At 27.3% G+C, this 18,086-nt stretch overlaps 1 protein-coding gene across 1 annotated transcript; it reads right to left on the bottom strand.

Moving 5' to 3' along the window:
• Positions 1 to 1,013: 1,013 nt before the first annotated feature.
• LOC107457026 (Ubiquitin-conjugating enzyme variant 1A) lies at positions 1,014 to 17,532 on the bottom strand. The gene is made up of 4 exons (XM_016075062.2): positions 17,379 to 17,532; positions 15,011 to 15,159; positions 8,951 to 9,073; positions 1,014 to 2,924 (listed from the first exon to the last, which is right to left on the bottom strand). The coding sequence occupies exons 1-4, from the start codon at positions 17,401 to 17,403 to the stop codon at positions 2,784 to 2,786; spliced, it is 438 nt and encodes a 145-aa protein (XP_015930548.1). The 5' UTR covers positions 17,404 to 17,532; the 3' UTR covers positions 1,014 to 2,783.
• Positions 17,533 to 18,086: the final 554 nt, after the last annotated feature.

Genomic DNA, 18,086 nt, shown 5'->3' with positions numbered 1-18,086 from the left:
GGTAGCAATCGTTCTTATAGCCTGTAATATTTTTAGCATGTGTTTGAGAACCTGATTACCGAATTATTCGCTTATTTATTTCACCAATAAAGTTCTCATTTGCATTCGATTTTCCGCTAGCCCGCCCCCCAGACCGTTATTGTGACATTCACGCTCTTCATTCGTTGTTCCCACTAGTTCGTTCAGAAGGCGTTACTGAAGCTCAAGTGTACCATTAAAAAAGACCTACAGGAAACTAGGTATTGTGAGTACGTGGATTACCTGTACGTACAATCAAATGCATGTATTGAATTACTTCTTTCAGAAAGCAAAGGGATGGCATTGGCATAAGAATGGCTCGAAACAGTATGCGCGTGAGCTCGTATTGTAACGATGGGAAATGAATCCCCCCCCATAGAGCCCTATCATTTTCACCAGTTTTCTTTCCTCGTGCCACCATTTTTAAGAAACGATTCCTGCATCATCAGTAACAGTACTTCAAACTAGAGCTGCACTATGGATTGTTGGCGACACATCCGAAGTCTAGTGCTGCACAATAAAACAATTTAACGAGGTTTGATACCAAGCACCCTTGGTGCTTTCTTAGGATCATCTAAGTAGTCCCCACCAGCTCAATGACCGCTGTCAGTGATGATAGACAACAGCAATCTACTGGAAACCATGCTAGTCCACTGTGAGACTATTCTACATCACCATTGCTTAATTAATTGAAAATTTTGAAACTGGTTTCAAAAGCAAAATTGAGAGCCATATTTTCCAAAAAATCTCAAATGGAATCAATCCTATAGTTTTATTTCACCTAGTAGCCTAGCACCATATGCAAATTTTTTTGGCATTAGTTAAGTTATTTAAAACTATTTTTTTTTTAAAGAAGTTATGAAATTAGTCACAACTCAAAAACGAGTATTGAATATAAATGAGTAATTTTTTATTTTTTAGTGAAGTATTCACTTCTATGAAGGAAAGTATGGAATAATGGTGAAAAGTGTAAAACATTTTATTTAAAAATCAGATTTTATTAAAATTAAATTTTTATTCACGAAGTCTTCTTAAAGTGTCTCTTTTACAGAATCAAATGAGAAAACAAAGAAGCTCTATACATATTTTTCAACATTAATTGGATAAGGAAAAAATTCTATAAAATTGAAACTGACAGCTTTTTATTTCGTCAAACAAACAAAAATTAGATACAAATTTATCTAGAATACAAAATTCCTTAAAATAAATGTTCCATAATTATATATCATTGCTGCCAACTCAGAGTTCTTTAAACATAACTTGATATAGAATGCATACATATTAACAATATTTACTTTATTTGATTAGATATACATGCAATTAATATGCAGGAAATCATAGTGAAGCTTTCCTATATTATCTGTTTAACATGCAACCAGGATATCTTTTAATAATCAATAATATTAACTCAAAAGTATTCATAATATTTCAGACTGAAATTTTTATAGATAATATGTGTCTGAAAAATAGATGCTAAAGTAAGAAATAAAATAAATCCTTTAAAAAGAAAAATATTGCTTTTTATTTCAACTCCAAAAAAATATTTTCCACTTGAGGAAAAAGAAAATTATTGCATTGAAATATTGATTCTATAGAAACAGAATTTCTTCCCCCTGCAATGGAAAATTTTTCTTGTTAAAATTGCTAATATATTTAGAAAAGTCCAAAGCATTTTTTTTTTTTAAATTTTTTTATTTTTATAAATGGTGTTATTTATATAAAAACAAAATTTGTATTCACTATGTAAGCAAAAGAGGTTTAAAGCTTGGTTTCTATTTTGATAACTAATTTTGAATATAATTTAGCAAAATAGTACTAATAATCCAATTATCTTATAAAGAGTAGAATAAATTTATATAGGAAAAGATGCACAATGGCACATGAAGATATAATTTTTAGAGAAGCCCAGAATAATTTAAAATTCACCTTTTCAAAAACATCTGCTCACACAAAGTAATACAGATTTTGCAGAGTTAAAATAGCACCATTTTTAAAAGTTTGACCTTTGAAAACGTACAAGAAATGTTAATATTTAAATTTTTTTTAAGACACTTGCAGGAAAAGAATATCTTGTGTTCATGTTTAACATAAAGTGAATTTAATTTTTTTCTAGGATTGTAAAGATGAGAAATTTCTAAACTAACACGAGAAGTTTGAAAAATTATAGAGTTGGTAGCTATGATATAAAAACTTTACAAATTGTAAAACATAAATTATTGTAAACATTAATAAGCACACAAATCATAACTTAATGATTAAAAAATTTTTTTTTTAACATAGCAATAATTTTATTACCATATACAAGTTTTCATCAATTATCAATAATTTGAACAGTAGCCGTGAGAAAATGTATGGAAAAAACTGCTACAATCAATTACATGTGCCTTTGTTTCATAATATCTACAAGTATATGAAAAAGAGAACAAAAGGCACAACTTTAAGTATCATTCGCAATTTGCGTGCTAATGCTTGTGAAAACTTATTACTTTATCTTTTATGTTGGTTAAAGCCAATTACTTGCGTTTACTAGTACCTTGCCATTTTATTTATTTATTTATTTTTGTGTAATTAAGAACAATCTGCAGCGTCCACACATAACAGTGGAGGGAGAGACCAACAAGGTAGTGTAAAGCATTAATATACAAAAAGACTTTATTATTGACTCCAGTAGTCCAACTTGGGCAAATAAATACCAAGCACACGAGAATGCCTGGCAACAAACAGTCGTTTAGAACCCTTTTCATATAGTATATGTGCACTTAATGCTAAAATGCAGAGCCCTCTGGTGGTTGACTTAGCCTTTGATTTTCTTTTAAAGTCATTGCTCTGCGAAGCTCTTGAAGAACTGTTTTAATTGAATAATTTCTCTGCCAGTGACTTAATACAGGCAAGGTTCTTCTATCCACCTATAAATAAAAATAATAAATCAATATTATACTTTTTTCTATATTTGTTAAATGAATTTTTTTCTTCTTTTAGAATAACATAGTAACAGAAAGAATTTGTACGAAATGTATGCGATGTAACAATTGTAAGTTTTAATTTTTCCCCTTTAATAAAGTCTATTTCCTTATACAGTAAAAAAAAAGAGAAAAAAGCTTAAAAGTAACTTTTGTAATGATCAGATTTTCATAAACTGAGTACCAATTTATAGTTTTTGGATGAAGAACTTGTTTATAAAAAGTAAGAAAGGGCAAATTTTGTTCCTGTTCTCAAACGGGTATTTTTCTCTAATGAAGAATGACGTGTAGTATACAACTTAATTAGTTAAATTGTTTTTAAAAAATTTAAAGGTTTTTATAATGTAATAAATTTAAATTTCAGAATCCATCATGTACAATAACTATTTCGCAAATAATTATTTTCAAATCCCAATTTATAATTAATAAAATAAAAAAATTATCACAAAGCAACGTTTTTTGTTTTGTTTTTAATGATATAGAATATAAAAGTAAATTGGTTTACTAAAAATCACTGGATTTTAAAATCTAACCTACAAGAAATCGTTACAGTTTCAAAACATGTTTAAATCATCCTTTAATAAAAAATCCTTATAACCGATTTAAAAAATTGAGCTTTTGAAGGGCATCTGAGTGTTAGTCTTGGCTTTTTCCAAACTTTCAGGCGCAGGTTTTCTTGTATCAAAAAATCTGTGCCTCCAAGTTATTGAATAGGTAAATAATATGAAACAGATGGTTTTTTTTACCAAGGAGCTTAACGTTTTAACGGTTAAAAAAAAAAAATAAATAAAAAAAATAAAAAAAAATTTTGTTCAAAGTGTACTTAGAATTTTCAATAAGTCTCAGTTCAAAGTGTACTAAGAATTTTCAATAAGGTAGAGGATTCAAACAGCAACTTAAAAAAAAAAAAAAACTTAAAAAAGCCAACAAATGTGGATTACACTTTTTGAAAAATTGATGGGAAGTCTTAAAAATCAATGAAGGGAATGTAGAAGAATCCTAATGAAAACCGATTATCAATTATGGAAAGTTATTAAATGCTCATCATTTAACATCAATGACCATTTTTTATTTTTCAACTCTCTCAATTAAGAAGCTACCAAGTAGGGTTGAAAAGTAATTCACAAATGTAAGTAAAGGTAAGGAATAGATTAAATGATTTGTTCATACCATGAGATAAACCATATTAAGAGATACTCATTATTCATTACATCAAACGGAAAAGAAAGTGAAGATAGAATATTAAACTAATCTTGGCTCATATTCTTTTATAAATTAGCTATGAATTACGGTTTTGGGTACATTTTTACATTTATTTTGAGCTAAATTTGATTGCTAGAATCATGCCAAAATGGAAAGATTTGAGTGTCAAGGAAAAATTTGAAAGGTCTTTAAAATTCAAAAGCTTATATAAAATTCCAAACGATAAGTGGTGGGCACTACTGTATATGTTGTAATATAGATAGAATCTTGAAATTTTATAAATGTTGAAAAGGTCATCTAGATATTGCTCACGTGTAATATTTGCACCTTTATAATATGACAATGGAGGAGTTTTTTAAAATATTACTTTTAGATAGGAATGAAAAAAAGGTCAAATAAAATACTTATTTACATTGCTAGTAAAAAGCAGAAAAACAGGAACATAAAATTCATTCGGAACAAATCCATGAGTTAAAAGAAAGCAGCACAAATGTTATGTTAATGTTCTATAATACAAATTATAATAAATTTTTTAAACTAATATTTTTAACATTTAATATGCATAGCTGCCAACCTCTAGTTATAAAAATGCAGAAGATAGACAAATAAAATGCAGAAGAAATGAGTAAAAATGCAGAAGATTCGCAAGCACATACTAATTACCAATAAATTTATAAAAGAAGCGGATTTTAATTATTTTAATTAATTATTTATTTATAAATCCACTTAATATTAGCAACAAAAAAAGCAATACTCATCTTTTTTTAAAACAAAAAAGGAAACATCTTTTAAAAAAACTTTCGACCAGCTACTTGATGGTACAATATTCGATTATAAATGTAGTTACGGCCCTGCCAAACGCTGTTACAAGAGGAACAGCGACGTCTGACTTAAAGAAAATACTAGCTATCAGGCAGATGGGTAAAATGCAGAAGATCTTATCTTCTTGCGCATAAAAGAGGAAAAAATAGCTAAAATAAGTAAAAATGCAGAAAGCTTCTGCAAAATGCAGAAGGGTTGGCAGCTATGAATATGCCACTCTAAATTTAAACTAATCTTTACATACAAATATAGAGACCTCCCTGGGAATTTAAAAAAAAAAAAAAAAAAGACAGGGGGCTTCCTTATAGAAAAATGCACTTTTGAAATTTGAAAAGGCCCTACTTAACACCGTAAAAATTCATCAAAATAATTAATATTATGTGATAACTGAATTTGATTCTGAACAATTTTGAAATTACCCTCTTATGCTATTTTATCTGTGTATTTCAGAAAAGTAATTCTCAGTCATTATCAAAATAAGAGAAAATTTTGTATTTTATAAAAAATAATTAAAAGCATGTTAAAAGATAATCACTGTGCACTGCGTTTCTTCAACAAATATATATATACACACTTTTTACAAAAAAACGAAGATTAATACTTTTTTCTACAATTTAAACTGAAAATTATGAGAGAAGGAAAATTTAAAATCACTAAAAAAATTTGATAAAATGCCCCCGAAAAAAGAGAAATTTATAAAAATTAATCCAGCTGAGAATAATCCAAACAAAATAAACATTTGTAATAGTAATCAGAATTAAACCTATAAATGCAGATAATTTTACCACCATGAAATTACTATTTAAACAGTCAATTTTTTTTAAAATGAAACATAAATAAAAGCACTGTGTCATGCCTCCATATATGTTTTTACTGAACGTTTCATACTGCTATACGTTTGTATAATATTACATTGTGTTTCTATGTTAGTATTAAAAAGGTTGTTCATAATTTTTTTATTGAATGTCCCATATTATACTTTTTTATGCTTGTNGCAGATAATTTTACCACCATGTAATTACTATTTAAGCAGTCAATTTTTTAAAAATGAAATATAAATAAAAGCACTGTGTCATGCCTCCATATATGTTTTTACTGAACGTTTCATACTGCTATATGTTTGTATAATATTACATTGTGTTTCTATGTTAGTATTAAATGGTTGTTCATACTTTTTTATGTAGTATTGAATATTTTATATTAAATAGCTTAATGGTACACTTATTGAATGTTTTACACTACAACATTTTATGATGTTTGTCATGCCTCCATGTTGTGATGGCGCTGTAAAGGTGGATTTTGTAAATAAAGATAGGAGCTCGCACGAAGTGTCGGTGGTGTAAAGACGTTCTTTTTGTAGTAGTCTAATTATTGTTCGGACAGTGTTATATCACACAATGTTTTTAAGGGATTGTGGTTTATTATTACAAAAAGGGCACAGAAATAGCATCAAAGGATAGACCATCCTTCTAAAAAGGCTTAGGGAGAACACTGTACAATAGAGAGTAAAATATATACCTAATTCAAATTGAAGCAATAAAGAAAAACAATGTAAATAAAAATATGGCCACCGAACGTAACGTCTTCAGGGGGTACCAGCTTCGGAAGCTATAGAGCAATACCTTTTCTATTGAGAGAGCCAAACAAGTGTCAAAATTTGTTCCCTCAGTACCCCGAAGGTTTTGCATAAGTCCAGGAAAAATACAAGAAATACATAAAATCAAATCAGAAGAGAAATTTCTAACAAAATCTTGAAAATGCAGTCAGACCTTGATATAAGGTCACTTTTCCAAAGTCCTGGCTGACTGAATAGGAATTCTTTGTTACAGATTATCGGATATATGGTCAATTTTATCTGAGGGGAGCTCTTTTCTAACAAAAGCCTATTTAACTTTTTTCCCTTCTTGAGTTCTATGAAAATGTTGCAACCAACGAACAAGCTACAATTTCTGAAATTGTTTCACAGTTAGGACAATGACAGTGATCCTGAGACTGTAGCTGTAACCCAAGCGGAAGCCTTCAATACAATAAATGTCATACGATATTTTTTTACAAACCATGAGAGAACTGAGGAACTTTGAGAAGTTACAAAATCCAGAAAACATTGTTCGAAAAATGAAACCAAAAATGAGGCAGACCTGCATAAATGATTTATTTTAAATAAAGTCAGATGTAATGTATGTATGTACACTTTGAGAAAATTTTTAAACAGCTTTATTTAAAAAAAAATTTTTTTTTTAAATCTAACTTTCTGTACTAATTCTGTTAAAATTTATTATTCCTTAATATTTAACTTAAATATTTAATTTATGGTCGATCATTTTCGTTTGTACTACCATTTTTAAAAAGTCACCGTGTGTACTATTTACGTGCTTAGTTACGAAACTGCTAATGAATCGGTCAAAAGATCACCCCGTTTATAAGGTCACTTTTGCGATGTCCCTTAGGGTGACCTTATATCGAGGTCTGACTGTATAATACAAAAACACTCAGTAAACTGGTCAAACAGCAATTTCATGAAACAAACTCAATGTAAAAGAAACATTTGAAATAAAGAAAACAATGTCCTCTATTAAAATGGGCAGTAGAAGAAAAAAAGGACAGGGAAGAAAGGTTGTCTAAAGTTGTAAGAACTGCACTCATGCAAGTTTGTCATGTACTAAAATAATATTTTACCTTATTTGAATGGAGACATAAAATAAAAATATATCATATTAATACTAAATATTTAAATTAATAAATACTAAATAATAATTTCAATTAGCAATAGTTTTTAGTTATATTTGTGCACAGCAAGATAAAGGGCTTTGGATGGCAGCAAAAAATCTGTAGCAAGGCAGAGGACATTGCAGGTTATCACAGCATCATCTTTCCTTCCAGATTTTTTTAAAATTGAAAAAATTTCAGAGGGAAAATTTATTTTTAATTTTTAAATTTACTCAATAACTAGCAGTTTTAATTCATTAATAATACTTGTTTGCTAATCTGCAGACAAAGTAAATCGATTATTCTAAAAACTTCTGATAGATTTCATTAAATTAAAGTTAGAAAAAAAATAATATTTAAAAACAAGAAATAATCAAAATATTTTTTCTTGTAAATTTCTAAAACCTTGGTTATTTGCTCACAGGTTGCTTTAAGATTTATTCCATTTTTTAAAAGTCTTGAAGTATGTAAAAGTAAATTAAACAAACAAACTTTTAACACAATTTCTTGGTTGCTAGAATTTTTATCTGCATTCTAAATATGCAAATTTTACTATATACATGCTAGATAAAGCTTAATTTTTATACTAATAATCTGTGATTAGGCTAGAGAGGCTGACAAATTTACATTTATGAAGATTGTGCTACAGATTTGCTCAGTTAATTTTGCTATCAGAGGCATTTGTTCTCAGTAAAATTTGGTTTTAATTCATCATATTCTATCATAAATTACATGATTTTCATTTAGCAAAACTTTTACATACATTTATTTTCCAATAGTAGATTATCTACCTTATCTAGGGCATGAAATTTTATAACAACCTTTCAAACTTATTTCTATAAAATAGGAAATATATTAAAATTAAAACAACTAACTCCAAACATTTCAATAATTTGCTTACAACAAATTTCAATAATTTGTTTACAACAAATTTCAATAATTTGTTTACAACAAATTTCAATAATTTATTTGTCCATTATTTCCTTTTTTTTAAAAACTTTCTTTAACCAAAACATAATTTTGACAAAAAAAAAAAAAAAAAAAAAAANAAAAAAAAAAAAAAAAAAAAAAAAAAAAAAAAAAAAAAAAAAAAAAAAAAAACAGCTGGAATGTTACGCAATTTGACATTGAATGGCAAAGACTTTTTTTAATGAAATAAGAGTATAAAAACAATAACAAAATGTAACATTTGATTGGTTTAAAGATTAATCTGTATATTTTTACAATGATTATATACTTACAATTCCAGAGTCACTAACACCAGTCATCTTAATTTTTGAAATAAATCTAACACTTGGTGGTTCATCAGGATATTGAAGTCCACATTCAACTTTCAAACTGTAAATCCTGTTCTCGTATGGGGTCTAAAAAATATAGAAATAAAAATAGTATATTGCCTAGAGGATAACTGATGCAATGTTTTTAATAATTTCCAAATTAAAACATGAGGATAATATTTCAAGAGAAAAAATTTGCATACTTAGAAATAGGAGAGCAAATTATTGAATAATAGAGTAAGACAATTCCTTCATTATCAGATAAAACGGAAAACTTTCTGCAAGCACTAACTCTCAACTAAAAAACTTTCTGCAAGCTTTGATTAACACATGTAAATACTTTCAACCCTAGCTTACCACCTCATTTTGGAACAATTCGTTTGAAAAGAACGTATTAAAAAATAATAATAATTTTTATAGAATTCTATATAGATTCATATCACAGAGACGAGTTTGGTAAACAAAAAAGCTGAAAAAAGATATCTTAAAATATTATATGCAAAAACACTTTTTAATTAATTGAAAAAAATACATAAAATTTGAGCAAGAAAAAGGTGAATGTAGAAAACATTTATACACAGAATGTTATCAACTTTTTAATGAAAATACTGATGCATGAATTTATTTATTTTGTTTAAATTGTGTGAATGTGTAGAAATTTAGTGAACACAAATCTTGACATTTGGTTTTAAAACAGGGTTGGCTAGTTTTGACAATTGGCAGTTTTATCCGGTTTTAACTGTGTGTAACATGCCAAAAAACCCTTTATGACAAGTGTCAAAAACAATTTCTTTTAATTAATTGTAAGGACAATTACTAGCTATTATAAACAAAAAGTATTTGCAATAAAGTATGGATTAAAATTTCCCAAAAAATTTTACCTTTAATAAAAAAAAAATTATAATTTAAAAAAAAAAAGCTTGTAAAAGAAAAAGTGAAGCGAAAAAGAAAAGAATATTTGATTTTACACAATTTGAATTGAGGATATGTGTTATAAAATAATAGAAATCAAAATATATTGAAATAGTAATAAATTATTCAATTAAATTTAAGGTCTCACTTATAAACTAAAGGAATTTGAGCTAATTAAAATACAAATTGACATAGGTTTTTTTAACAAGAAAAAGTTTGCAAAGCGACACTTTTCTTTAACAAAAAACTTTGTAGGAATTTTTTAGACCGAAAATTTTCCCATGGCTGTCCTAATTTCCTCCAGAGTCATGTTCCTGCAGTCGGACAAATTCTGCTCATTTGAATGTAATTAATAACAAACATTAAAAATCAATAAAAAAAAATTATATCTTGAGATCAGATAATTGATGGTGCTCACTAATTTTATTGAATATCAAACATCTGCCTAATTTACAACATAAAAGAATTAAAATCAATATTTATTTTGATATTAATTAATAACTCAGAGTTCTTACCTGAAATATAAAAGGAATAGTTGTAATATGGATCTTAAAGATGTAATAGTTGTAATATGGGTCTGCATATTACACTGGTCCAATTATTGTAAATGTCAGATTGGCAGACTTTTAATTTCATATAATGCAGTTAAAAAATATCATGCTGTTCAACTAATTATTGTTAAAATAACTGTTTGTATTATTAGCACTAAAATTTTTATTAACTTTCAAAAATGCACAAATTAAAAAATAAAAAATTAAAAACTTTCTGTTAAGAATGTATCAATGTGTGAAAAGATATTCAAAGTATTTACAAGATTTATTCTTTTATTATTCCTATCATTCTCTACAAATAGGCTATTTTTAGGTACTGAAAAAAAAAAAAAATTTCAGAAATTTTTAGCTTTTTATATAAAATACAACAGAAGGAGCTAGAAAAGAACAAACCTAGCAGTCAGGCTTAACATGAAAAATAAATAAATAAATAAAATAAAATTATTTAAAGTTTTTATTTAAGTGAGAGCAAAAATAATTTCAGTAGTAAACATGTTTAAAATAATTTTAATGAATATATATTAGTACTTGCCAGTCTTAACTTTACAAAAGTGTCATTTTGTTACAGTGAGGCACAGACAATAGTGAAGATATGAGAAAATAAGATTTGCTTTAGAAGTTTACACCCATAAATAAAATCAAAACCATAACATCTATTGTAAAAAGAAAATTAGAACACCTTGTAATTTACATAAGTGCTCACCATGAGAGAATGATAAAACAGGGAATGAGAAAATATGCATTATTTGCTCCAGGGTTGGCAAGGTTTAGGACAGAATGGATTAATCCACAGTTTAAACTGTCCCGTCCAAAACCCTTTTGCTCAAATTATGTCACAATTTCACCTGAACAATATTTACAAGGTAAAATAAACATAGAACTAATAACATATTGATAATTAAATCTACTAGAGAGTATTTGTTTTGAAAACTATACTGTTTTATTAATATTGTTTGACTCTTCAATTTAAACATTAAACAAAGGAAGATTAATCAGTAATCAAGTTAAATTGGTCCTCTCATTCAATAGTACATAACTGAAGTTTGACCTTGCCATACAGATTAAGCTATTAGGGACTAAGTGCTTGGTAAGTCATAAACAGGTTTATTACTGTTCAAGAATACTTTTATTTCATTCATGTTCAATTCTTTTAGCATAGTGCTGATACATCACTAGTGGCAGAAACTGATGTTATGCCCTTCAATACTGCTAATACATTTTTCAGTTATTTTGTATTTCCAATTTAAACTAATATATTTATATTTAAAAACATTTTTTTTTTTAATTAGATGTCTTTTTTTATCATCCTGTAATGCAGAAATTATAAANCAGTAACTGAAACTGATGTTATGCCCTTCAAAACTGTTAATACATTTTTCAGTTATTTTGTATTTTCAATTTAAACTAATATATTTATATTTAAAAACAATTTTTTTTTAATTATATGTCTTTTTTTATCATCCTGTGATGCAGAAATTATAAAATTTTGTTAAAAAAATATTGTGAAAAATAAAAGGACAAATTTAGTACTTTTTTTAAAAAATTATTATTATTTTTTAAATATTGCATTTTTTATCAGTATTAAAAGCATATTTATATTTAAAGGATTAGGTATTCACTTTTGTTGTTCAATGAATTGTGGAGCTTCAAGAATTATAAACCTTTTCCTATCATATTATATTACTTTCCTTTAATAAGCTAAAGTAAATTGTATAAAAAATATCAAAATATTTACTGATGCATGTAATTATTATGTGTACTATGGTTAACACCTATAGAATTTTTACCTTTTAACAAAGTTCAAGGTTTTGGACATTGCTCATTTATTAACACATTTTTAGAAAATAAATTAACTTCATAAATTTAAATGAGGAAAAGTGCGTGTCATCTTAATAGTTATTCAATTTGCTCATTCAGTTCCTTCACACATGCTAAAGAGCTTCTCCCAATGTACTGAAATTTGTTTCAGTTTTATCAGTACATGTTCTCAGTGCACAGTTACTACCCAAATAATAATGCCATAGATCTAGAACATTTTGAATCGCTATGCAGGAGTTCCAAACGCTTATGCTAAATAAAAAATCCATTTACAAATCCAAAAAATGAACTTAATACATAGAAATAACACAACAAGCCTAATTTTAAAATATGAAGGTTGAACAAAAAAAGTAAGAGTATTTTAGTGAGAAATAATGTTTGTGCATGTAGATGGTAAGAGTTACAAATGAGGGATTAAGATCTCATAGACTTAAAAAATAATAAAAAATATTTATTTCAAATAACACTTAAAACATGAGATAATTTAATAAAGACATCTTCAAATTATATATTTTTGTATGTATGTATTTTTCTATGAAAAAAAAAAACTTAAATATATATTTACATAATTATAGCCTGCTTGCAGAGAATACCTTTTCATTCACATAAACATATACTTTTGAAATCACTATTTGCAAACTAATCTAATAAAGTTTGAAAATAAACTTTATAACGAAAATAAATTTGAAGTATAAAGGACTTAGTAAAATATGATATGAACTAATAATATTTAAAAAATATATATATTTTTAAGATAATGTATAGTCTTTTACATCAAAATATAAATAAAAGAAATTACATTTAAGGCTAAAAACATTAGTTACAGTGATAAAGAAGTAGCATATGTTTATAATAGCTATGGACGTGTATAATGAAGGAAATGATTTTTGTTGCATAAGAAATAAGGAGCATTCAGCTAACTCATGGATTATGGTCCACCCACATCGCAAGTGCCACAACAGAGTTTAAACAACGACATGCCAAGACTTGAAAAAATAAAAACTTCGCCAAAAAGAACTTTGTTAAAATCTAAAAAAATCTTACTAATCAAATTAGATTGAATTTTAGTTATTTATACAAGCAAGTAATTTTTCATATCCCCATGATTAGGACCTGAGAGGTTGTAGGTTTGGATCAAAACATTTGTCATGATAAAATCAAAGCATAGTTGAAAAAAAAACATATAATAAAGGAAATTNTTTATTCATCTGTCTTTTGATAAAATAACAACAGGACATAAGAAAGTAGACCAATAACGTAGACCTAAAAAATATTTTTAAGGACAGAAAAAAAAAATTCCGATTTCCGTCTTCGCGTCAGTCTTGTTTCCGGCCGCGGACATTTTCGAAAGACGGAAATCTGTCCTGGAGACGGAAGACTTGCACCCATGATCAAAACATTTGTCATGATAAAATCAAAACATAGTTGGAAAAAAAAACATATAATAAAAGAAATTTAATCAAATACGCATTCAAAAATCAAGTTATAACTTATTGTTTTAAAATTAATTCAAAATTAAATGCTTCAAGTTATTCATTTTTATTTTACTCATAACCCAATTCACTAAACCTATAAAAATGTTTAGAAACAATAACACCTAAATTTGCTTTGTTTGTAATCAAGTTTTCACTGTTCAGACTTACTTGAAAATAATGTGCTATTTGAGAAAAATTACATACAATCAACTTAAAAATAACCTTCACTATTTTTTTTAAATTTTTTATAGTGGGGTGGGGAACTTGTAAGTAGCATGCATATTTTTTTTTCTTTTGAAAGAGGCAATTTTCATTAAAAATTAAATACTTATTCAACAATCACAAATACATTATTTGAGCTAAAATTACATAGTCAATTTAAAATTATTTTCATTATTATTTTTTCAATGGGGGAGTAAATTGCTAGTGACAAGCATATTTTGTTCTTTTGAACGAGGCAATTTCCACCAAAGGTAAACCACTGAATCACTAATTTAACACTCACTTTTTGCATAAAATATCCTAAAAAAGTAATGAGCAATAAATATAGAACCATAAAAATAATCAATCCATGATGAAATACCTTTTCATTTCATCTATTAAGTTGATTTTTATAAGTTTGTTCTTGTTCATTTTTATCTCCAGATTTCAAATAAAAAGAATTTTTTAGATGCATTGTTATATTAATAGGTGAAAAGTCAGGAAAAATTACAAATGAACAAAATAATTTTAATAAAACAAAAATTAAATTAAATATTACTACTAGTTCACAATTAGTAATTATTCAGGGCAGTATAAAATTCTATTCATAAGTTCTTTTTGAAATAGTGTGATAATTTTCATTCATGCTTTATATATAATGTACATAAAACTTACATGTTTTAAATTCAAAAAATATTTTCTGATTTGTTTAATATAAATATTTCTGCTATAAATTTGATCCTTGTGGGTCCTCTTAAGCATATCTCTATTAGATTTTTTAATTTAAAAAAAAAGTTAGAAATAAATTATTAAGAAAAATTTTTTTTTAAAAAATTATGGTACGAAGAACGTTAAATATTCACTATTATGATGAAATCTGCAATTTTGCAACATTAATAGAAAGAAAAAAAAAGAAAGAAAGAAAGCAGGGAGAGAACTTATTAATTTATTAAACTTAGCATACTAACTTGTTAGAAAATTAAACTTTTAGAAGATAAGTTAAATAATTAATACTAGAGCTAATCATTAATAAATGGTTAAAGGAAATTTTAATAAAGCTAAATTACTCTAGGTGGTCCAATAATCATTCCAGTCCATTGAGTTAAGGTCATATCACTGTCGTCTTCCAAACCCCAACTAATAGTGCCATCTCCAACACCTTTCTGTCCTTGTTCTAGTTCTTCAAGAAGACGAAAATTTCGGGGTACTACAACACCTTAAAAAAATAGAATTATACACATCAATTATACAGTAAATACGAACAGCATCATGCATCCATACAAAAAAGCTATATAATTATGACGCTAAAAGAGCACCAAGCCATAATTAGATTATCTAGACTTTTTTTGTATAAAATAAGGGTAGCATTTTTAGCAGGATAAGGAATAACATTGATAATGCTGAAATTAGATTCTTATTTCTCAGTTTTAAATAATAAAAAAAAATTAATTCTAAAGAAACATTTCTAGTTTTTTTCTTTATAATTTATACTCAATGCAAAGAAACTCTTATTCTCAAGAATAATTAGTGTTTTTAATACAATTACCAATTCATATATTTTTATTTGAATATTTCACAAATACAATTTACTTAGGAAAGATTTTTTTTTTAACTATTTAAGGTACCTTTGTGAAAAAGCTCTGTGGAAGATAACTACCAACAATTTAAACTTTTGTGTTTATTAATTCTACAAAAAACTTAATAAATTCAAAAGTTAGAAGGATTGTAAAGTTTCCCAAAAGAAAGGTACCATTTACAGCCTCCTGATAGAGAATGAAATCTTAAGGAATTTTTTTGTCAAGAAATAAGTAAAAAATATATATATATATAGCTATAACATTTAATTATTTCTTTTAGTAAATATTGATTTTATATTTAATAACTATTAGCATTGGCAAGCTCTTAATCACACTTTTCATAATAAAATTTAACAAAAATAACTTTGATTACACCAATACAAATTAACTTTAATGTAATTTACTACTGATTGACAAATTACATTAAGCAGCTAATGATTTCAGCAATACTCTATGGTATGAATACTTGAGACTTTGGAATTAGTTAGTCTAGTCTTAACCAAAACAATTTTTTTTCCCTTTAAAACAAAAAATGTTTTAATTGTTCAATGTTAATCGAATAAAGTTGATGTCGCAATGTCAAGTGTTTCGACAATACACTGAAGCCCATAAGCAGAATATCTTCAAATTTTCTGCAACAGGACTTATTAATTATACAAATGTTATGCAAGCATTTCACGGCGTCAAAAAAAGTCAACTTTACGTTGAAATACTATATTTTCATTTATTAAAATGTAGGATCATACACAGATACGCTACATTATTTTTTAAACCAAAGCAAACATTCTTGATTTGTTACTTTTTCAAATATCATTTAAAAAAAAACTTGACTATCTGTATCTTAAATAAGTGACAGCCTTTTTGCAGGAAAACGCTGTCACTTATTCAAGATACAAATTGTTCTGCAGGACTTCGTTTGTTCTGCGACGTGCTTCACAGTTTTAGGCACTTTCTGCTTCTGGGCACTGAAGATTAAACTATTTAAGAGTACACCATAGCCTACTTATTTTATCAATAATAGGTAAGACCTTGCTTAGGATAATTAAATATTTTTATACAGTATAAACTTAAATAAAATCACTATTCTTAAAAACATTTGGTAAGAGGAAAATATAGACCTTTATTGTAATTGTTAAATGTTTATTCCTGTCAAAAGCATTGCTGTTAACAAGGTTTAGACTGCATATATACTTATTAATTTCCTTTCAACTTATTTACATTTAAGAACATTAATTAAAAAATAACTTACATGCTCACAAAAAATTATACATTACATTTAACAATCGAATCTAATTTATAATTCTTATTGACTCAAACCTTATTAACTACATTCCGCATAATTACATTAAATCTGAAAATACGTTTTACGGAAAGTATTTAAATAATAGTTGTATATAAATTTAGCAACTATTTTGTCCTATAAAAATAACGTTTACACTGAATATTGGTTCCATAACTAAAATTCATTTATTAGGAAGTGGATAAAATTGAAAAATTAAGAGTTGTCAACACTTAAGAATTAAAACATACAAATGCACTAAAATAATGCGGTATCATAATGAAATTTTAAAATTGGAAGAAAAACTGACAAACAAAAGTAGAAATCAGTTATAAAGAAAATATAGATTTAATTGTCGAATGTGCTAACTGAAATTATTATGTTTGATTCAAAATTTCGTGGAATATTTAAAAGAAACTGATGACAGGGACAATTAAGACATGTGAAATCTTCGATTCTAAGAAGTACAATGTCTAAACATTCAGTTTATTCTTGAGCCTATTTGAATTAGCAATACATCATTTATTTTATTTACATAAAAAGTTGAAACAATCCCAAATATTATTATTCTAATCATACCAGATCCGCCGGTGGGAGCCGCCATATTTAACTAAATATCAATCCCAAAAACGCATTGCAAGAAGAATGTTGTTGCCACTTTAAAAATAAAGTAAATTAAAGCAAAGGATCTCTGTGGTCGAGGCACCCGAGCATATCATTGAGGCGCATTCTCACTGACGTATGACAGGTAAAAATCGTAACTTTCGCGATGCATGATGGGAAATCTCGTGAATTTCAATTCAACTGAAACATTTACGTCGAAATGATAAATCGGTCTTATGGCTGTTAGTTCGTCTGACTTATGTAAAGTTATAAAACATTATTTTGAAGTATTCAGTCGTTGTGGTTGTAGTTTATTTACTGTGCACTAGAGCTGCGCAATGGGCTATTGGCGACGGTCTGGGAAACATGATCCCTGAGGATGATCCGAAGACATGCCATCACAATTTGGATCTTCTGCAGAGGGGATGGCACCCCCACTTCGGTTGCCCGACGATCTGCACTCGAAGCCGAGCACTTTACGGTAGAACAGTTTAACGAGGACCAATACCGCACACCCTCCCTACGCAGACTGATCCAAGTGGTCACCCACCAGCACAGCCAGCGATGCTTGACTACGGTGATCTGCTGGGAGCCGTGTATTAATGATCAGTCCACTGTGGGACGAAGTATTCAGTCATATGCGACAGTTTAAATTAACTCTACTGCTTCAGGAAATGCATCTCC

Source organism: Parasteatoda tepidariorum, chromosome 6, assembly GCF_043381705.1.
Source record: "Parasteatoda tepidariorum isolate YZ-2023 chromosome 6, CAS_Ptep_4.0, whole genome shotgun sequence".
Taxonomy (NCBI): domain Eukaryota; kingdom Metazoa; phylum Arthropoda; class Arachnida; order Araneae; family Theridiidae; genus Parasteatoda; species Parasteatoda tepidariorum.
The sequence above is the reverse complement of the archived record's forward strand: the minus strand, read 5'-3'. Positions and strand labels throughout refer to the sequence as shown.